General features: G+C 29.4%; 1 protein-coding gene across 1 annotated transcript in view; it reads right to left on the minus strand.

Annotated features, from left to right (window-relative positions):
• Positions 1–18,386, minus strand: part of LOC118185673 (spliceosome associated factor 3, U4/U6 recycling protein-like) — an 80,303-nt gene that overhangs the window by 15,132 nt on the left and 46,785 nt on the right. Inside the window, exons 11-18 of the mRNA XM_085816548.1 lie at positions 17,594–17,649; positions 15,674–15,783; positions 14,228–14,340; positions 14,065–14,141; positions 13,743–13,820; positions 9,775–9,970; positions 6,575–6,699; positions 4,180–4,263 (exon numbers count right to left, since the gene is read on the minus strand). Coding sequence (XP_085672674.1) covers positions 4,180–4,263; positions 6,575–6,699; positions 9,775–9,970; positions 13,743–13,820; positions 14,065–14,141; positions 14,228–14,340; positions 15,674–15,783; positions 17,594–17,649 — 839 coding nt within the window. The remainder of the gene's footprint in view (positions 1–4,179; positions 4,264–6,574; positions 6,700–9,774; positions 9,971–13,742; positions 13,821–14,064; positions 14,142–14,227; positions 14,341–15,673; positions 15,784–17,593; positions 17,650–18,386) is intronic.

Genomic DNA, 18,386 nt, shown 5'->3' on the forward strand with positions numbered 1-18,386 from the left:
AGTAAACAAATGTCACATTTTCAGAGCCATAATCAGGCCAATTATTACTTACCCATTTCCCACTTTAGTTACCAAGAAGGATAATTGATGTTGTAATACAACTGGTGGATAATATAGTGGGGGTTTTACCCACTGTATTCTCTAAGTATAGCAGAATAAGTTCCTAAGGAATGAGCACTACATATTTTATTAGAAACAGAGCTCTTCATTGAGATCGTAAGATGCAACTGCTTAAGCAACACTTAAAGCAAGTTAATGAGCAGTTCTTTGCAAAAGCATGAACTTGTGACAGGGTCAATTTTTGACAAAATCTGCACCATGTGGTGATCCTTGTGGACTTTCATCTTAAGGCATATGCCACACTCCTGCTTAGAAGCCTCACTATGTAAACATTAGCCTAGGTTTTTCTCTCCTCATCAATCTAAACTTCTATATTATCATGCAAGTTCTAGATTTTTCTAAAAAAAATTTAGATTTAAGCTGACCATATTTATTTCCTTGACTTTCTATTATAGGATTTGAAGGTACTGTACTTTATTCAATCAGTTTCAAACAATTAACACATTTCAATAGAAACATCAAACATTTTAAATCAACAAAAAAAAGAGAAAGCACAATTTACCTAACTGAACATTACAACAGTAGAATAAGACCCTACCATACAAATTGAAAATACAGACTTCCAATAATCAGAACAATATAATGTACAGACCCCCCCCCAAAAAAAAGCTTTCACACAATTTTTCACACAGTGTAGGAGCGATGATTAAGAGACTCAAAGCAACAGTGCCACAAATAAGCTTTTCTACCAATTACACGAGATTGCTTTTGCTGAAAAACATCATTATCTACTACAAAATTGAATCATCTTGCATGTTGTTTCATTTTAAAACACCCACCAGCTTGCAAACCATATTTTGGTGTCTCCTTAACCTGCCAAAAATGTTTACTTGTGTAAATTAAATCTGTAAATTGTTATATATTTTGGAAAGCATACAATTAAATTATGTATAGTGCTGTTACAGATAAAAATAACTTCTAAATACTGTGATATCAACTGCTATCTCACATATTCTCTTCCTTTTGGTATTTTCCACAGACTACTATTATTTTATAGTTTGTGAGAGCAATTTTTCCATCATTCGATAATCTACTATATATTATAATAATGCTCACTTTTAATACAAAAGATAAGATACAATTTTATGGATATGCATTATATACATCACATATACAAATAATAGATTTAAAAATAAGGAAAGGATGAGAATTAAAAAAAAAAAATTAGATTTCCATATGTACCTAAATGCTGTTTCTTTAAATTAAATGACATACCTCAGATGAACTTAAAAATTTTCATTATCGGATAATATGAAAAGTTTGTCATATTCGTCTTCTGTTATACCTTCAGGCACGTCATTAAATTATCTTTCATCTTTACCATCACTGTTACTCTGATCCATAAATAAATAATTCATCTGGTTAGTTGGACATGCTAGAATCAATCATTCCATCTGGCTGGTTGGTGTCCTGTCCTTTGAGAAGTCAAATGGATCCATGTGTGGAAATCACAGCTTTTGCCAGTTCCAATCTTTTCAATATATAGCTCTCCCTGTATATTGAAAAGATTGAGAAAATTTCCCCAAGCTTTGGAGAGCTGCAAGTATTGCTGGACAGATGCAGAAAGCTCCATTTTCAAGCAGTTTCTACATGATCTGGTACCATCTTCATTAATTTTCATTCCTCTAAAATGGCAGGTTCTCAATCTAATAATGGTCTTTATAATTTCTCTGTCTGCATCAATCTCACATATCTGATGGTCTTTCCTAATAGATTTCTCTTTGAGTTTACATTTGGCAATTGCATTAGCATCTTCAAGAATGACAGGGATTGATATGTTGAGTTTTTAGGCAGTTCATTGGCTTCTTCGTTTCCATCGATTCCAACATTTGCAGGTATTCATTGCACAGTGCATGCCTTTCCCATCTGGTTGATTGTTTCTAGATGTTGGTGTACATCCTGGGCGAGTCTTGAATGTCATTGCAGTACTGCTTCTAGGGCAGCTTTAGAGTTACAGTAAATTACAAATCCTCTGGGTCTCCTGGATTGCTCTTAATTCACATGTGAAGTTAGAAGCAACGTTGCTTGCACATTCACATGTGAAGTTGGAATATAGTTGCCCAATTTGGTAGAGTAATGTGAATACCGGCTCCACCCTGTTGTCTCATCTGTGTAAATTTTTACCAAATTAGCTCCCAATAAAAACTCAATTGTTCATGTAACTTTTGCCTTGATAACAGCTTCAGTTTCCTTTTTTGTACAATGTTCCATACAACGAGAGGTTCATTCCATCTAGGTTGCTAGATATACTGCACTTTTTAAATCACTTTTAAATTATGTCAGGTTTAATTCCATGCTTTTATTATCCACTCACGTTTTATTTCTAGACTGGCATCATGCATTTCACCTCCTTTAGTAAATGTTTTTTCACTTTCTAACATTCATGTATACCCCTGTTGTTTTAAAATTCCTTGCCTTCGTAGATCAATAACCTACTTCTGGAAACATGAATTTGTTGTCCAAATCTTTTGGAAGCCTTTGCATAATTTTTGTTTTTCTCGTAGAATTAAATTATTCCATGCCATAAATTGACTACACCAATTCACAGTTACTTTAGAGTATTAACTTTCATTAGCATTTTTTGCCCCACTCTAAGGCAAATAAATGTATGCTGTTTCTTGTTACAATTAAACCATTCTGGCGATTTTCTTAGTAAAATTTTTCTCGATACATTTTAATTATTGCGATTTAATTTTTCTTTCATTCACATATTCCGCTTTAAACAGCACCAAACATCGTTGTTACAGCATGATTTCCATTTTCTTTTGCAAGCTGCATAACTTTGAAACCAGCACAGTGTTTATTTTGCTCTGCAGGATCCATTTTTACTACTAAAATGAACATTAGATCAACTGTAATTCAACTAAAGCTAATGCAATTTCCTAAAGCCTTCTACTTCAAAATCACAGCTTCAAATGAGTGAAAAGAAAAAATATCTTACTTCTGATTTGGCAAATTCATTTGTGTCGGAAGTGCGTCCTTACCCTAAATTGTGTCTCCTTTTTCTTGAAAATCTAGAATAACATTCTTGTGCATTAAATACCACCTAAACTGCCTGCAGAATTACATATTCCCTCAAGCACTTCCCCATGCACATATTGTTCCCTTATTGGTTGTCAATTTAGTATACCATGGCCTTTAAACCAGGTTTTTTCATATAGAAAAGGATGATCATTATTCGGAGAATATACCCTAAAAGTAAAAAATGTAGCTTTAAATTATAAGTTCACATTATGCGCCAGAATTTATGGCAACTAAACTTTTATATATATATATATATATACTGGGCACAACCTTTGTAAGTAAAGAGCTGACTTAGTCCCCCCTTTGATCCCTTTAATTCTAGAACCAACGTTTTTCATTTCTTCAAGTAATTCAATTTGGTTATTAAAATGACATATTGCAAAACAGATTATTCTATATACCAATTAATAAATTTTAATCTCAATACAGACTTGTTAAATTTCAATTCTCTTTCTTTAGCTGTAAAGGAAAAACTGTATTAAAAAGTCTTTTGATGTCTTTATTGCATTCATGGTTGTATAACTGATGATGCTCTGACAAGTATTACCCACACTTTTAATCTGGAGATAGACAGGTCATTATCAAACCCCCCCTCTACATCTCTTTATTCTGATAATTTACCAAATGCTTCCCCTCTCACAAAAGACTAAAATCAGCTAAGTCTTCTTTTCATAACCACAAGAAATTTTAAAATAGGCAGATTCTTATAAAAGTTCTATCAACATATAAATACAATTAAACTTATCAATGGAATAGACATATAATCAAATTAAAATATAAAATCTCCCCCCCCCATCTTACATTGGCATAGATGTTACACAAAGCTCAACTGATTTTGAGGGCGATTTATATAAGATCTCACTTCTCCAGGAGATAAAATACCTTTTACTCATATTTTTTTCAATGTAATTATGTAAATTACATTTACAAATAAAAAATCAGAAAAAAAAAAAGAAAAAAATCTCTTTTTATTATAGCGTTTGCTAACATCTAAAAATATCATACAGAAATAAGAAAGAGTGAGTGCAAATTTACCGGTGATTTATAAACGACATAACAATATCCTTTAGATCTACCCTTGTAATCTCTAACTAATCGGATTTCTTCAATTTCAGCCACCTAAAATATAAATTCATAACATAGTAAGGAATTTAAAGCATAAAAATATTTCTTACAGGTTTACTAAAAACTGCAAATATTAAATATGCATATTAACAGAATTTATCTCAAAATCTGAAGCATAAACAAAACAATAAAGACATAGAAATACATGTTAGAAATGAAAACATTTTCAAAACTGAGATACTGTTTAAAAATACATTATATACCAAATACAAACAATTATTGTCATATACTCATATATAATGTTCAAATTGATAATTCAATTGGAAGCAGTGTTGCCAGATTTTTCGCAAATTTGTTATTTTTGACTAATCTATTAAAATCTATGTCAATGCAAATTTGTGAATTTTCTGCTATTCCATCATTTTCTTGTGCTACTTTTTTTTTCACTTAAACAAATTTTTTAGTAGATTGCAAAATGTATATACATTAAAATAATGTATCTATTAGAATTAATTTATAACAAAAAGTTACAATTTATTTAGGCTAAAATAAGAGTTGGCAACTGGCAATCCTGTGATCATCATGCATGTGCAAAAAGTTTACTATACTAGTCGCATTTGTTTTCATGTACCCAATGGCTTGCATTATTTAATATTTTGATGATTTGTGAGTAGGCTTGCATATTATATTATATTATAGTTTCTTTATCAGCTAAATAATATTACGAGTATAACTAGAATTAGGAGTAACAATGGAAAAATTCAGCACTACATTTCAAAATACTCGACTTAAAATATCCATGTTTGAGAACTGTCTAGAAAGAATGAAAACAGACAAACCAAAAGCTTTTTTCAAGCTCTTTAAATATGAACTTAAAGCAGGGATACCCAAACATTTTTTTGAATCACTTCCTCTTAAAAAATGGCTTTCTTCATCAACACCCTTACATTTTCCTCTATAATATACAGTATACAACACAAACATAATACAAATAATTGCACATAAATAATTTAAATCTAATAACTAAACCAAGATTATAAACAAAAGTTTTTTTTAAAAAAAATAGTTTATTAGATTTATGTTTCATTATTTTTTGTATTAGTATTATTTTTACTTTACAAACATATAGGAGTTTTCAGAAACTAAATCATAGATTCTAACTGCACAGAAGTTTGACTTCAATGAATGTGATGGCTGCACTCAAAGTATTGATGCAATTTTTTTAATATTTAGCATAAAATTGTTTAACTGAATTCTTTAATCTCTTTATTAAAAAATATTCAACCTATTTCTTGTTGTCCATAGTAAATTATTGACTCAATTAAAACCTGTTTTTATTAAATAAGAAGCTAGTCAATAATATTTTGGTAACAGCATTCATTTTGGAATTTTTCTCTTGGATGACTTTTAAAATCCAAATCTTGTTCATGTATGTGTTTTGAATAACAATTGCATTTGAATTGAAACTTTCCATATTTGTTGCTTGCTATGCATATGTATGGGTCATTAAATGTTTGAGTGAAATTTATAAGAATTCCATTAAATTCATCAGCTGAGATTTTATGTTTACACAGGGAAAAATGCAGTGTTTATCATTTGAACTGTTCAATGTAACAGAAACTGTAAATGAATTTATAGCTGTTTCATATTGTAAGCATCTATGCTTATGTGCACATAATGAAAAAGATTGTCAAAACATCGACACAAGCTTTCAGATTCACTGAATTGGAACAGCTTTAAAAAAATTAAAGTCCTACCATATTTCTAAATAACAGCCCAAACAAATTTAACAGTAAAAGATCATAGCTTTTATTAGTAATTAAAATATGATAAAGTTAATTAAGTTCCACAATCAAAACTTAACTAAAAATCATTTAGCAATTAAAATACAGCTAGAAATAATAAACTGCCAACTAAAAATAATTAGTGCAACAGGATTAAGAATCTAACCATGAGGAAGGGGTTAACAATGGATATAAACAAATTAACTAAAAAATAACAACCTAAAATTAACTAACTGATTGTGAATTAAAAGAAGAAATGGATATTTAAACAACAGAAAATTAGCAATATGGTTTCAAGATTTTCATTAAATTTATTATGTACAATAAAAGCGTTAAGAATCAAATTACAAACCACAAGTTACCAAACTAATGGAGATTGAATTAGTGATGATGTCAGAGGTAATGTGATATGACATACCAATGATATCCCAAAAATCACGATTTTTCATGTGATTTTTGGGATATCATCGGTGTGTGGTATCATTTCTACTATTTTTTATTACTTTTCAGTTCTTCTCCTACTACTTTAGCTCAAAAATTTCTGACAACACTAGCTGGAAATAAAGATATTGGTAATATACCTGAGAAAAACATTCTCTTATTTTATCTTCTTCAATATTATACGCCAGGTTACTAAGAAATACTGTTCTGTCATCTTTAGAAGAATCATGCCTTACTGTTGTTCCATGATATTCTGAAGTTTCAACTAAAACAATTTTTTTGTTAGTATTATAAAATGAAATTAATAAATAAACAGATGATGCCATATTTAAAAACATTTCATATAAAATGTGAATTACCATTGGAACAAGAAATTTGATGTACTGAATTGGCTCGATATAAAATTATATTTTTTCTATAAAAACTACACATTTTACTTGCTCAACATAATATTTAAAAAACATATTACTTTATCACTTATATCTTACTTCTGAATAATCCTCAAATTTAATGTATGTAATTATCTCTACATATTATAAAAGAAAGAGTCTGTCTGTGTGCGTGTCTTTCGTTCGTGCAGCGCGTAAGCTAATAGACCTACGGCTACGAAATTTGGTACATAGGTGCATCTAGACAAGAGCCAGTGCACCTCGAAGCGATTTTTTCGAAATTCGAATTCGAATTTTTTTTATTTTATGTTTTGTGACGAAATCGCATCATTTTGAGACATAATGGGCTATACGAAAACGAGATTTTACTCTACACACTCCATTTTCACATCGTTATGAAATGTATGTACTTGGCTGTTTTAGGAACTTAAATTTCGTGTTTCAATAAATCGATTAAATACGAATTTATTTAACAAAGTGAGCTTAACACCTTTTCAGCGGGATTTTTTCTAAAAAAGTTTATTTTTCTTTGATTTTTGGACACGTTAAACTTTTATCCTTGCGACAGCTTTTACAAAACGAATTTTGGAAAAATGATAATATTTTGTATTTTTAAAACATTTTTAAAATGAAGCTTCCGAGTATATTTCTCACATCTTTAAAAATGTGATTTTGGCAACAATTTTCCTTTCTTATTGTTGTTGATAGATTTTTGATGAAATCGCATCATTTTGAATAGTTTCATTCTTTCAGAAATATGGGTTTGGCAACAATTTTTCATCATATTTCTTATGTCACTGTTTTTAAGGTCATTTTTATATATATATAATACATTTTTATTGATTTTTTTTGATAAAGTTGTTTTGCAAAGTAAAATTGTGCGTGGAATTTTTTGTTTTTTGAGTTTCTTTTCTGTTATTTTTTTGCTTATTTCACTATTTGTAAGATACTGAAGAGTTTTGCATGATTTTTTTTCTTCAACAGAAAGTTGGTTAATTTTTTAATTAGGATAATTAATATTTGTATTAAGGGATATAGCTTATTTCATTGTAATTTTTTTTCTCTTGAAAATATAAGATAAAATATCATTAATTATACTTTGCTTTTTAGAATTTTTGTTTTTTGTATTCTTTTATGTTATTTATTGCTCATTTCATTGTTTTTAAGATATTGAAAAGTTTTGAGTGATTTTTTTAGGAAACAAAGTTCTTAACCTCCTTTATAACATTTGAGTTAACATTTTGCAAAGGGAAGTTAATTTATTTATTAGAATAATTAAATCTGTATTAAGGGATATTGCTTATTTCATTGTAATTTTGTTATACATAATAACTTTTTTTATGAAGTTGTTCTGCAGAGTAAAATTCTATGCACTTTTTAAATTTAACGTTTGGTGTTTGTTCCCTTCAGCCATTTTTCCAGTACATTTAAAAGCCAGACGAAGGCTGGCAGCGAAGCTGCTAGTGTTATATAAATAAGACTGCCTTATATGAAGTCATTTTTATTTTCTGTACAGTATTTACAAATATGTGGTTACACCTTTTACATGAGGCTGTTTCGTATTTAGGCCAATACATCATTTTCCTAAGCTAACAGTTTATACTTCCTTCAAACACAACGGTTGATAATGCTGTTACACAGAACTTGAAGAGACATTTAAGATTAGGAACACCCTTTTCTTGTTTAGTTTATCACTGATGTTGAGTCAAGTTCAAGGACAATCAGATTTTGCTTGGCAATCTCCCCTCTCCCCAAAGAACAGAGACCTGCATCTGTTCGCCCTCAAAATTAATATAGTTTTATTCAAAATCTATACCAACTATGGTTGCTTTTTTGAGCAGGTTTATTAAAATGAATTACTTCATGTAATGTAATTGATTGAATTTTTGTTACTTTTTCAGATATTAACACTTACCAAATTCCTAACAATATTATTTTATAAACAGTAAAAATTTCAAAATGGATTCCCTCAATTTTTTTCTAAAACAAACACACTGAAAGTGATCGTCATCTCTCACAATGCAAATAAATATCAGATTTTAACCCACTGTTATAAAATAACCAACACATAAAACCAAAATCATCTGGAACCACTGATAGCCATCTTAACACAGAATTTATTTCACATGTGTGTCCATGTACATGTGAGAGTTCTTCATTTTTTACAAACACAATTTTATATTTTGATGTTTTCCATAACAACAAATACCAATTCTATATAAAAAGATATGCACCAACTTGATTGCGGTACCACTCTGTTTTTTATTAACACGAATTCATGTGCTCATGATGGAATAATGATAAAACTCATTTGAACAGAATCTTAGCTAACATTGCTGCACTACTGTCCATTTTAAAATTAAACATGCCGTTCTTATCTTTTATTACAATGTCATTTTATTCAAGTTCTTTGTTTACTCAAATTATTAATCCGAAGAAACATATTTCTACAGTTAACAAAATCATCAAGTTGTCCTAAAATGGAAAAGATCCTAAAATTTTTAAAAAATAGTAAACTCCTTTTAAGATGAATATCATCATAGTTCCAGAGGATTTGGGTATTCTGTGAAGGTGGTAATCTTAGAAAGGTGACATTCAACACAATACTAATGTCTATTTATATTCTCAGAAATACTTGTAATTTTTAGAAGCAGAAAAAAAGTAATCTGCACGAAAGAATTCATTATATTACTAGATATGGTTGCTTTCTAACAGTACATTTTTATTAAACTATTTTTTTCACTATAACTTTTAGGCCAGGAAACATTTTTGATATATTACTGACCATTCTTGTCACCTTACATTTATGCTCATTTATTGAATATTAATAAAACAAAAAGTTAATTTTACAGATATAAGATATTGAACATGTAGAATCTAGAAGTAAAAACTTTACAAAAGCCAATGATTAATTTTGCCAAACAGAATATCTTCAAAGTGAAAAAAAATACCTTTTTTTCGTTTAACCTCAGAAGTATCATTATCTTCTGCAGCACGCTTTCTTCCCATTTGAACATCACTATGGTCTTCATTTTTAATATCAGCAGAATGTATTCTATCTGGTGGAGGTGGTATTTTAAATCCTTCTGAGTCCATTTGAACTTGAATTTTAGAATCTGTCTTATTAATATTTTCATTCTTGTTCCCCTGAAATGTAATTAATTATTGTAAAGTTTACATTTATCACCTAGTTGAAGTTATTCTAGTTAAATCTCATGTTCAAAATTTTTGTTTCTGACATATCTGGTATTTCTCTGTATTTATAAAATGATCACTTCATTCCATTAGCTAAACACAAAAGCAAAATTAAGAAGAAACTCACAAAAAAAAAAAAAAAAATACTTACACACAATATATAAAAATCATAATAAAAAATTTTGAAATATTTTTAAGCTTTTAAAATTTAATAATTTCAAATTAAAAGTATATAATTTATTTCAGCATTAATTAAATTCTTTTTCAAATTCCTTTCAACTGAAAAAGAGACAGTCTTTTAATAACTAGTAAACAAAAGAAAGAAAAAGGTTTAAACTTTTACAGTAGTTTCTTTACTGCTGACACGATACACCAAGAGATAATATTCACTCAACGACTTACTTTCATGAACTATTAATGAAAAAGCAAATACAAAACAGGCACAAATACAAATTGCATACTCACATTTTACTGTTACTAACAGTAAAGAAAACTGAATACTTCCTTATTATTACAGCAACTGTTTTTTAAATGATGCTAAGTTGGTGCCAGGATGATCACCAACTTCATGTTTATTTCTCATTTACCTTTAAGGTTTTCAACCTTTCTTGCCAAGTATTCCTTTCACCACAGGTGGACAATCATTCCCTTTCCACCTCTCCAAAACTTGAAAAATATACATTTACTTAATTTTAATTTCTTTTTTAAATGTGTTTCATAAATTAAATACAAAACATTACAGGAAATCAAAATCGTAAAAACAACCTTGTATTTAGCATAAGTATAATGAAAAACTCAATCGATTTCGAGGGAAGCTAAAGGTCCCTCCTCATCAGGAGAAAGAAATATCTAGAAAGAAGAAAATAAAGGAGAAGGAGTCTCAGAAACACGTGGTCCTTATCAGCACTGTACGTGGTTATAACAGCACTGCTGATTGTCACATTAGCACGTTTCTCTTCTAGTCTAATTACAGGAAATGTTGATAAATACCAAAATTTAAATAAAACTTCTTTATATTTATAAAATAAAACTAAATATTTAACAAGTAAATAAAAAACCCACAGCATTCCTTCTTCAAACTATTAAACTTCTGGTTGAGAACCATTTGTGGCTGTTGTATTTCTGTGGTTGCTTTTAATATGGCATCAGAAGCCCTTTCTTGTCCCAAAGGCTTTCACTGCATGAACTCTGCAAGATAAGATTCACAATGATGACAAACTGTGCCTCGTTTAATTTTATCATCCCACTTAGCGAAGTTCCACATTCTTTCAACACTTTTTTATGAGCAGCTGATGTTTGATCAACAATATGAAAAATAGTTCACAGCAAAATGTCTCTTATCTGCTTTTCCTAGTTCCTCTATTCTGTACAATGTTCAGTAGTCTGAATAATTATCAATCACTTTTGCACATGGTTGACGATTTCCACCATGAGTGCAGCTACCTCTCTGCTTGGAACATGAGTGAAAACAAATTAATCAGTTTTTCCTCATAACCAGTAACATCCAGTACAGTGAAAGAACCCTGGCAAATTTTGTTTTCTGCCCATATGAACAGATTTTTGTGTACATGTCCAATTCTTCAGAGTAACCTATTAACTTATTTGGTTATTGAATTCGATATACGTCTCTCTAATAAAACTATTATGGTCAATAATCGCATTTCCATAAAGGATGAGTTGCTTCTCCTACTGCAAGTCAGTTCCTCTGCTCAATAGTAAATAAATCGCTGAACTGTTACAAATAGTATTCTGAAATCAATGAATAAGCTGTCAAAACAACTTTGCATGTCGTATGCTTCTTCTTCACCTGCAACTTTTCACATTTCACCTCCAAATGTCTCATTAACAAGCAGTTTTATTTATTGGCCATTTTTGCATATTTTTATGCTAGATAAAATGGTCTTTCTTGGAAGAAAAGTATAGCATCTTCCTTCCTTCTTGCTAAATCAAACCTTTTCAACATTTTTATGAAAAGCGAAAATAAATTAACATATCAGAATGCTCAGAGCTTTTCTCAGAGAATTATGAAAGATCACGAACTGTTAACATTTATATGAAAAAAAGAAAATATAACAAGTGTTTTATTTACGGCTCTTCTTGCCATATGCCATGTATTGTTTCAATTTTTCATAAAAATACAAAAAATGCAAAAGCATTTATAAATGAAAATAATCTCAGCACAAAAGATAATTATATAAACAATATAAAACATAAATATTTTGTACAAAATTTAGTACTTTTTCATTCATATGGCTATTGTTATTTAAACAGTACCAAGATTATAACTCTGTTTTAATCAAGAACAAGGTTAAAATGTATGTGAGAAATAAATATCCTTTTAATTAGTAGTAAAAGTGCTTCTTCTTCCCAAGGATTTCCCTAATGCAACTCCTGTCCTTTATCATTCTTCTAGTTAATGGACTGTGCTAAAATGGCAATTCTTCAAAAAAAAAAAAAAAAAAAAAAAAAATTCTTGCAATTACAGGCAAACTATATGTGACTACAGTTAGGTCCCTCAGATTATCTCATCTCCACCTCCACATTAGGAAACATTCACTTCCATGTTATGGGCCATTCAAGCACTACTTATGGTAATCATCTGACAGAATGTCTCACCTAAGAAATATTCATGTCTAGAATGATTTTCAATGTGTTTTATGATAGCAATTTAAATAATGGAAGCTAGAGTGAACTTTCTAAGTAATCTATGCTGGCTGTATAATAACGGAGGCTATAAAATAATTAGGAGGTACTCAATATTCTATATCCAGTTTACAAATACAGTACAAAGTCTTTAATCTGGACTCGTCGGGACTTCAGTGATTCCGGATTAGGGGTTTTTCTGGATTATAGATCATCAATTTAAATCTGGTAAGATGGCATGCAGAAATAATAAAATTAAAAATATGAAACTGTAATTTATGAAATAAAGAGCAATTATGATCTAAAGTATATCAAAATTTACAAAAAAAAAAGTTTAATATTTATTTGTTTACCTTATTAAACATTTCTTTCAATGTAAGCTGTTTAAGTTGCTTCGTTTTATATGCTAATACATTCTCTTTAATTCTATAAACAGAGATAATTTCTTGGCCAGTTATAAAGTTCCGCTGTTCAAGTTCAGTAATTGCTGTGCCGAGAATGCCGACTAACTTGTCAATCGAAATTTTTTCGTTTTCACTAACCTCTCTATCACTTTCTTCATGCCTTTATCCCTTTTTTGCAGCAATTCCACATTTTGTTTGATGGACATCGAAACATGCTTTCGCTTTGTAGATCCTTTGGCTGCTCCAGAATGGGAAACTCTTTTTGACATGATCGAAAGTTCAAGCTTACTTTTTATAAAATTGCTCTAACAGTCTGCAAAAATAATAAGCCAGACCCAATTAGAAGATTAAGGAACAACGCAATCTGCAACATTAACTGAAATAGATAATTTTAGCTTAGCTTATACTGCCCGTTATACATTAAACATGCATGCGTAAATGTATTTTGCGCATGCATAAATGCATATGCGCATGCATAAACGTATTATGTGCATGTGTAAACGCTACGCATGCGAAGAAAGTTTGTAGCTTTGATGTCCGGATTAAAGACTGTACTGTAGCTAATTTTATTGCAGTACAAAGTAGCAACACATATAGCTGGCAATTTGCCAAGGCTTTTAAGAATTGCATCGTCACTACCATTTCTTTTATTTTAGTTTCCAAAATTAATACTGTACTTTTTGTTGCTGCCTAGATGAATACTTTCCACCCCGTCTGTTTTCTTTTTGCAAATTGCCTGCAACTTCTTCCATTTTCTAGGGGAAAAATACATGGATATATTCATACACATAAAAATTATTAATTAAGAAATCAAGTACATTTAAAAAATTTCATATATAGAAGTGAATCTTAAAATTTTAAACTTAATGACCAAAATTAAAGAATGCATAAATAATAATTATGAGAATGTGAAATCGTCAACACTATATTAAAAAGGGCAGGAATCTATTATCATAAATTGCAAAATAAAATCTATGCATGTTTATAACAAATACTTACTTTGATTCGTTTTTCATTTATACGTTGCATTTGTGTTTCACACATATTTAAAGACTTTTCCAATGATTCTAAAGAACCTGAGAAAAAATTTAATTGATTAAGAACAAATTTGTAAAATTAGATACCATGAAAAAAATTCTTGAAGCATTAAAATGAAAATTACCTTCTTCCCTTTCAAATGTTATCCACAAATCTACAAATGTCTCTTGCCAATCATTAACAGATAAAAGAGCACGAAACAGAGCTTTTCTATAATGTGTATTATCTCCATATAATCTAAAAGAAAATAAGCTGCTTTTAAACCTGTTTATCACGCATTTATATATATATATATATATATATATATTTAAAAATTTGAAAATTAATTTCAATTTTTATTATTTGTTTTGTTATTTGATGTGTTTTTGCAAAGATAGCATTATGTTTCTTAATTTTCTAATGTTTATAGCTATTACTTTGAGTTGTATTTCATAATTCCAATTACGATTACCAATGTTTAATTTTTATACAAATAGTTTTGAATTAACATGCATAAAAGCAAAGGTGTCGGGGGGACATTTACTCAAGTATTTTATCAAATATACTACATAACTTGATTTTCACTCAAAATTTGTATAAGCGAAAATGCTTAATTTAGAATGAGTTCTTTGGTGCTCTACTTTGATTCTAACTCCCAACACTTCGTGGAACTATTTGGCCTAACTTAATTTGCCAGTTTGGCATAACAATTATTACTTGAGTAAAAGATGAAACACCTTCGTATTTATTAATTATTGTTCACTGAACGGGAGTTGGTTTGTTCCCCTTGAAAAGTCAACTAATTTCCGATCAATAGCAATAATTACTTGCTTTTTAATTTTCTTTTCAAAGTTTGAAATTTTGTAATTCATGATTTAATTCAAGTCCCCGTAAAACATTTTTAACAATTTATATTCAAGTTGCTTTAAAACACAATTTTCGGAATTAAACTTTCTGCATATGGGTTCACTCTTTTTAGATACTTCTATTAAATTTATATTAGGAGATAATATAATCAATATTTCTTTAGTAAATAAATTATTATTATCTTACTTTGCAGCTATTGTGCAAGTATTAGAAAAACTTGTTTTCCAACTAAGTAAATTTAAGATCATACAATATATATATATATTTCATTAGCAGATTTGGAACTGCTTCAGTGATTACTGCAGTGGGCAACAAGAAAGAATACAGTAAAAGACAATATAAAAATGGCATACATGTTACCTAAATACATAAAATTAAAAAATCATGTTAGTTAAAGTTAGTAGTTCCAACTCGGGCAATTTTTTATAAAAAAAATAAATAAATAAATAAAAAATTTCTTTTACGGCATTAACTTGACTTCATTCCAAAATAAGATTACTAAAAAAAATTCATCCAGTGCTAGAATTAGAAATGCGTGCAATTTCATTTTCAATAGCTTGGGTTTTGATCAATGATAATAACCACATGAAGCATATCAGAATCTATATTTTTCAACAGTCTTTATTTGAATGTTTAAAGGTTTTTGTAATTTTATTGTACAATCTACATGTTCATTATGACATTCTTAACAAGATATAAATTAATATACTTAGAATAAATTTACCTTTCGAAATTTACATAATCTAACCAGACACGAGCTTCTTCTCGATGGCCATGATCAATAAGCTCTTTCCAAAGATTTCGAGCATTTTCAACGTCTTTCTTGTACTTAACCTATAAAAAGGAAGATGATTGGTGAAAAATTAAATCATCAAAATAAAACCTTACTGCATGAAAATTAAAAAAAAAAAAAAAAATCTGATAATTCAATTTCCTATTTAACAAATATTTATTTTAAGGCATATTTACATTACACATGAATTAAATAAGAAACATGCTTATTATTCAGAAATTATGGATTTAACAAATGTTGCCGTTTTTATCCTAATTCTGGTAAATTCAATTCTTCATGAAAGAAAACTAAATTTACATGTTTGAAGTTAAAGATATTCCAATGACTAGGTAAAAACTGCTTCAGTAACATCTGATGAATGGCAGGCAGGTTGGTAGCATGTCAAAGCATACCAACGACTAAATAAAAACTGCTTCAATTACATCTTATGAACAGAAAGCAAATTGGTAGCATGTCCTTATGAGCACTTATATGTGTGGCCAAAATTAGGAGAATTTTCGCATTTGATCTATTATCTCCAGAACAGAAGGACAGATTTTTAATGAAACTGGTTACACACATAGATTGATATAACACACACACACAATATATATATATATAAAAGTGTGTACCATGTGTATATATAGATAATGATGGAAACAGCAATCATGGTACACACACATTATCATACATAAGACTCAATGATGAAAGAAGATCTAAAACAGAGGTTGTTAAGATTGAAGGGAAAAAAGTGGCTGATATGGAGTATGGTTCACTCTAACACTCATACAGCTCTCACAAGAATTTGTACTGGAAATGAGGCAGTTGATGAATCTCAGTAACAGCCAGTCCCACTCCTGTAGCAATTCTGTTTGCAAATCATGTACGGTTTTGGAAGGGGGAAGGCAAGTTGGAAATGCCCTTCCAAGAGCACCCTAGATATGCTTTTTAGGACTTAGATCTGGAGATCTAGCTGGCCAATCCAAGCAGTTAACAGCCTCAATTATAAAAAAAAACTTATCCACCAGATTAGCTCTATCTAGATGAATGCCGTTATCCATCAGAATGAACTGAGAGTGAACTGCATTCCTGAAAAGATGAACACTATAATATCTCTTGCCTAGAAGTCACAGAACCTCTCTCAGAGAAGTGAAGGTTCATACTCCTGAAAAACTACCTTTCTATATATGGCCTACTGTAGTAACAGTGACAATGTATCTTCCAACTTAAAATTTTTTACTGATACACGTTTTTTTAATGTGTTTATTACTTAAAATACATAAAATTTAAGCATTAGGATACAGCAAAAATAATATTCTTTTGCAGCGAATTTATTTCCAATAAACAAGATTTTTTTTTTTAAAAGCAGCTCTATCAAAACCAAGTTTTTACACTGCTCCAAACATATCCTCTCCCTGCCACTTCGGTACTCCAAAATACTATCTGAACTTTATATGCTAGGACCTATTTTCAGTGCATATATAAATAAATAAAACAGTTGTCAACTTACAAACTTTTCTCAATAAGCTTACATTCAATTTCAATTAAACATTAAATGTCTTATGTTTCCATACATCAATTCTTTGTTAATAAGACGACTTTAAAAAATAATATAATATATTACAGTTTGACCATTTTAACATAAAAATCTTGAATCTGAGAAATATTACAATTAAAAATTCTTTTTAAAATTCATGAATTAAAAAAATTAATTACAACTAAAACCAGAAATTTGAAAATTTGCCATAAAATATATTTTTTATAAATATGGAACGAGACAATGCATATGTATAAAGATAAAATTAATGGAATAAACTGTTTCATTAAATATCACAGTGCACCACTTTGCATAATTATATAAAATGTACTCACGGTGAAAAAAATCCAGTACTTCATGATGACATATTCAGATTCGCTTCCACGAAAATCTAATATGAAAGATTTACATTTAGATGATTAAAAAAATACTTGAAAGAATATTTTTTATCAAAAAATTCAATCAATTAGAAATATAAAATATTTCACACAAGCAAACTAATACATTTTCCACACATTAATCCTGACATAATTAATTTTTAACAAGTTTGGTTAATCATCATTTCAGGCTGTTGGAATAATTTTTTAAAATCTATATGAAAGAAATAACTGCTAATATAGTTAAGGTAAATTTCAAAAATATATATCTTGTTAATAATAATACAAAGTCAGAGATATGGATGTCCAATATCTGGAATGATCTAAAATCCAGACCTCAAAGCTACAAACAAATTCCCCCCCCCCCTTGTGTGTGTGTATGTATGCTTTACGCATGCACATTTGATTTTTTCCTCCCATAATAAAACATGCGAAGAGTCCCGATTCTTAATTTTACTTAGGCACTAAATAAAATACCTCATTATTGAAGAAGCAAAATTTTAGCATAAATGTGCGAGATCAGTAATTTGGCTCTGTATCTGCTTGGCATACTCGTACATCTCAAACCGAAACAGTCTACATGGATACATCATTGATTTTACACCTACTAGTATTTTATATCCATGATGCCAAGCTGGCAAATCATTATTTTTTATATTTTGCTTTCATCACCGCATGTTTATCAACACATGATAACTTGAGTAATGACTCATGCAGTGATGTTTAAACAATTTTTTTATATTAGTAATTG

This window comes from Stegodyphus dumicola, chromosome 5, assembly GCF_044657685.1.
Source record: "Stegodyphus dumicola isolate Sdum_Otavi_A_Nest chromosome 5, ASM4465768v1".
NCBI lineage: Eukaryota > Metazoa > Arthropoda > Arachnida > Araneae > Eresidae > Stegodyphus > Stegodyphus dumicola.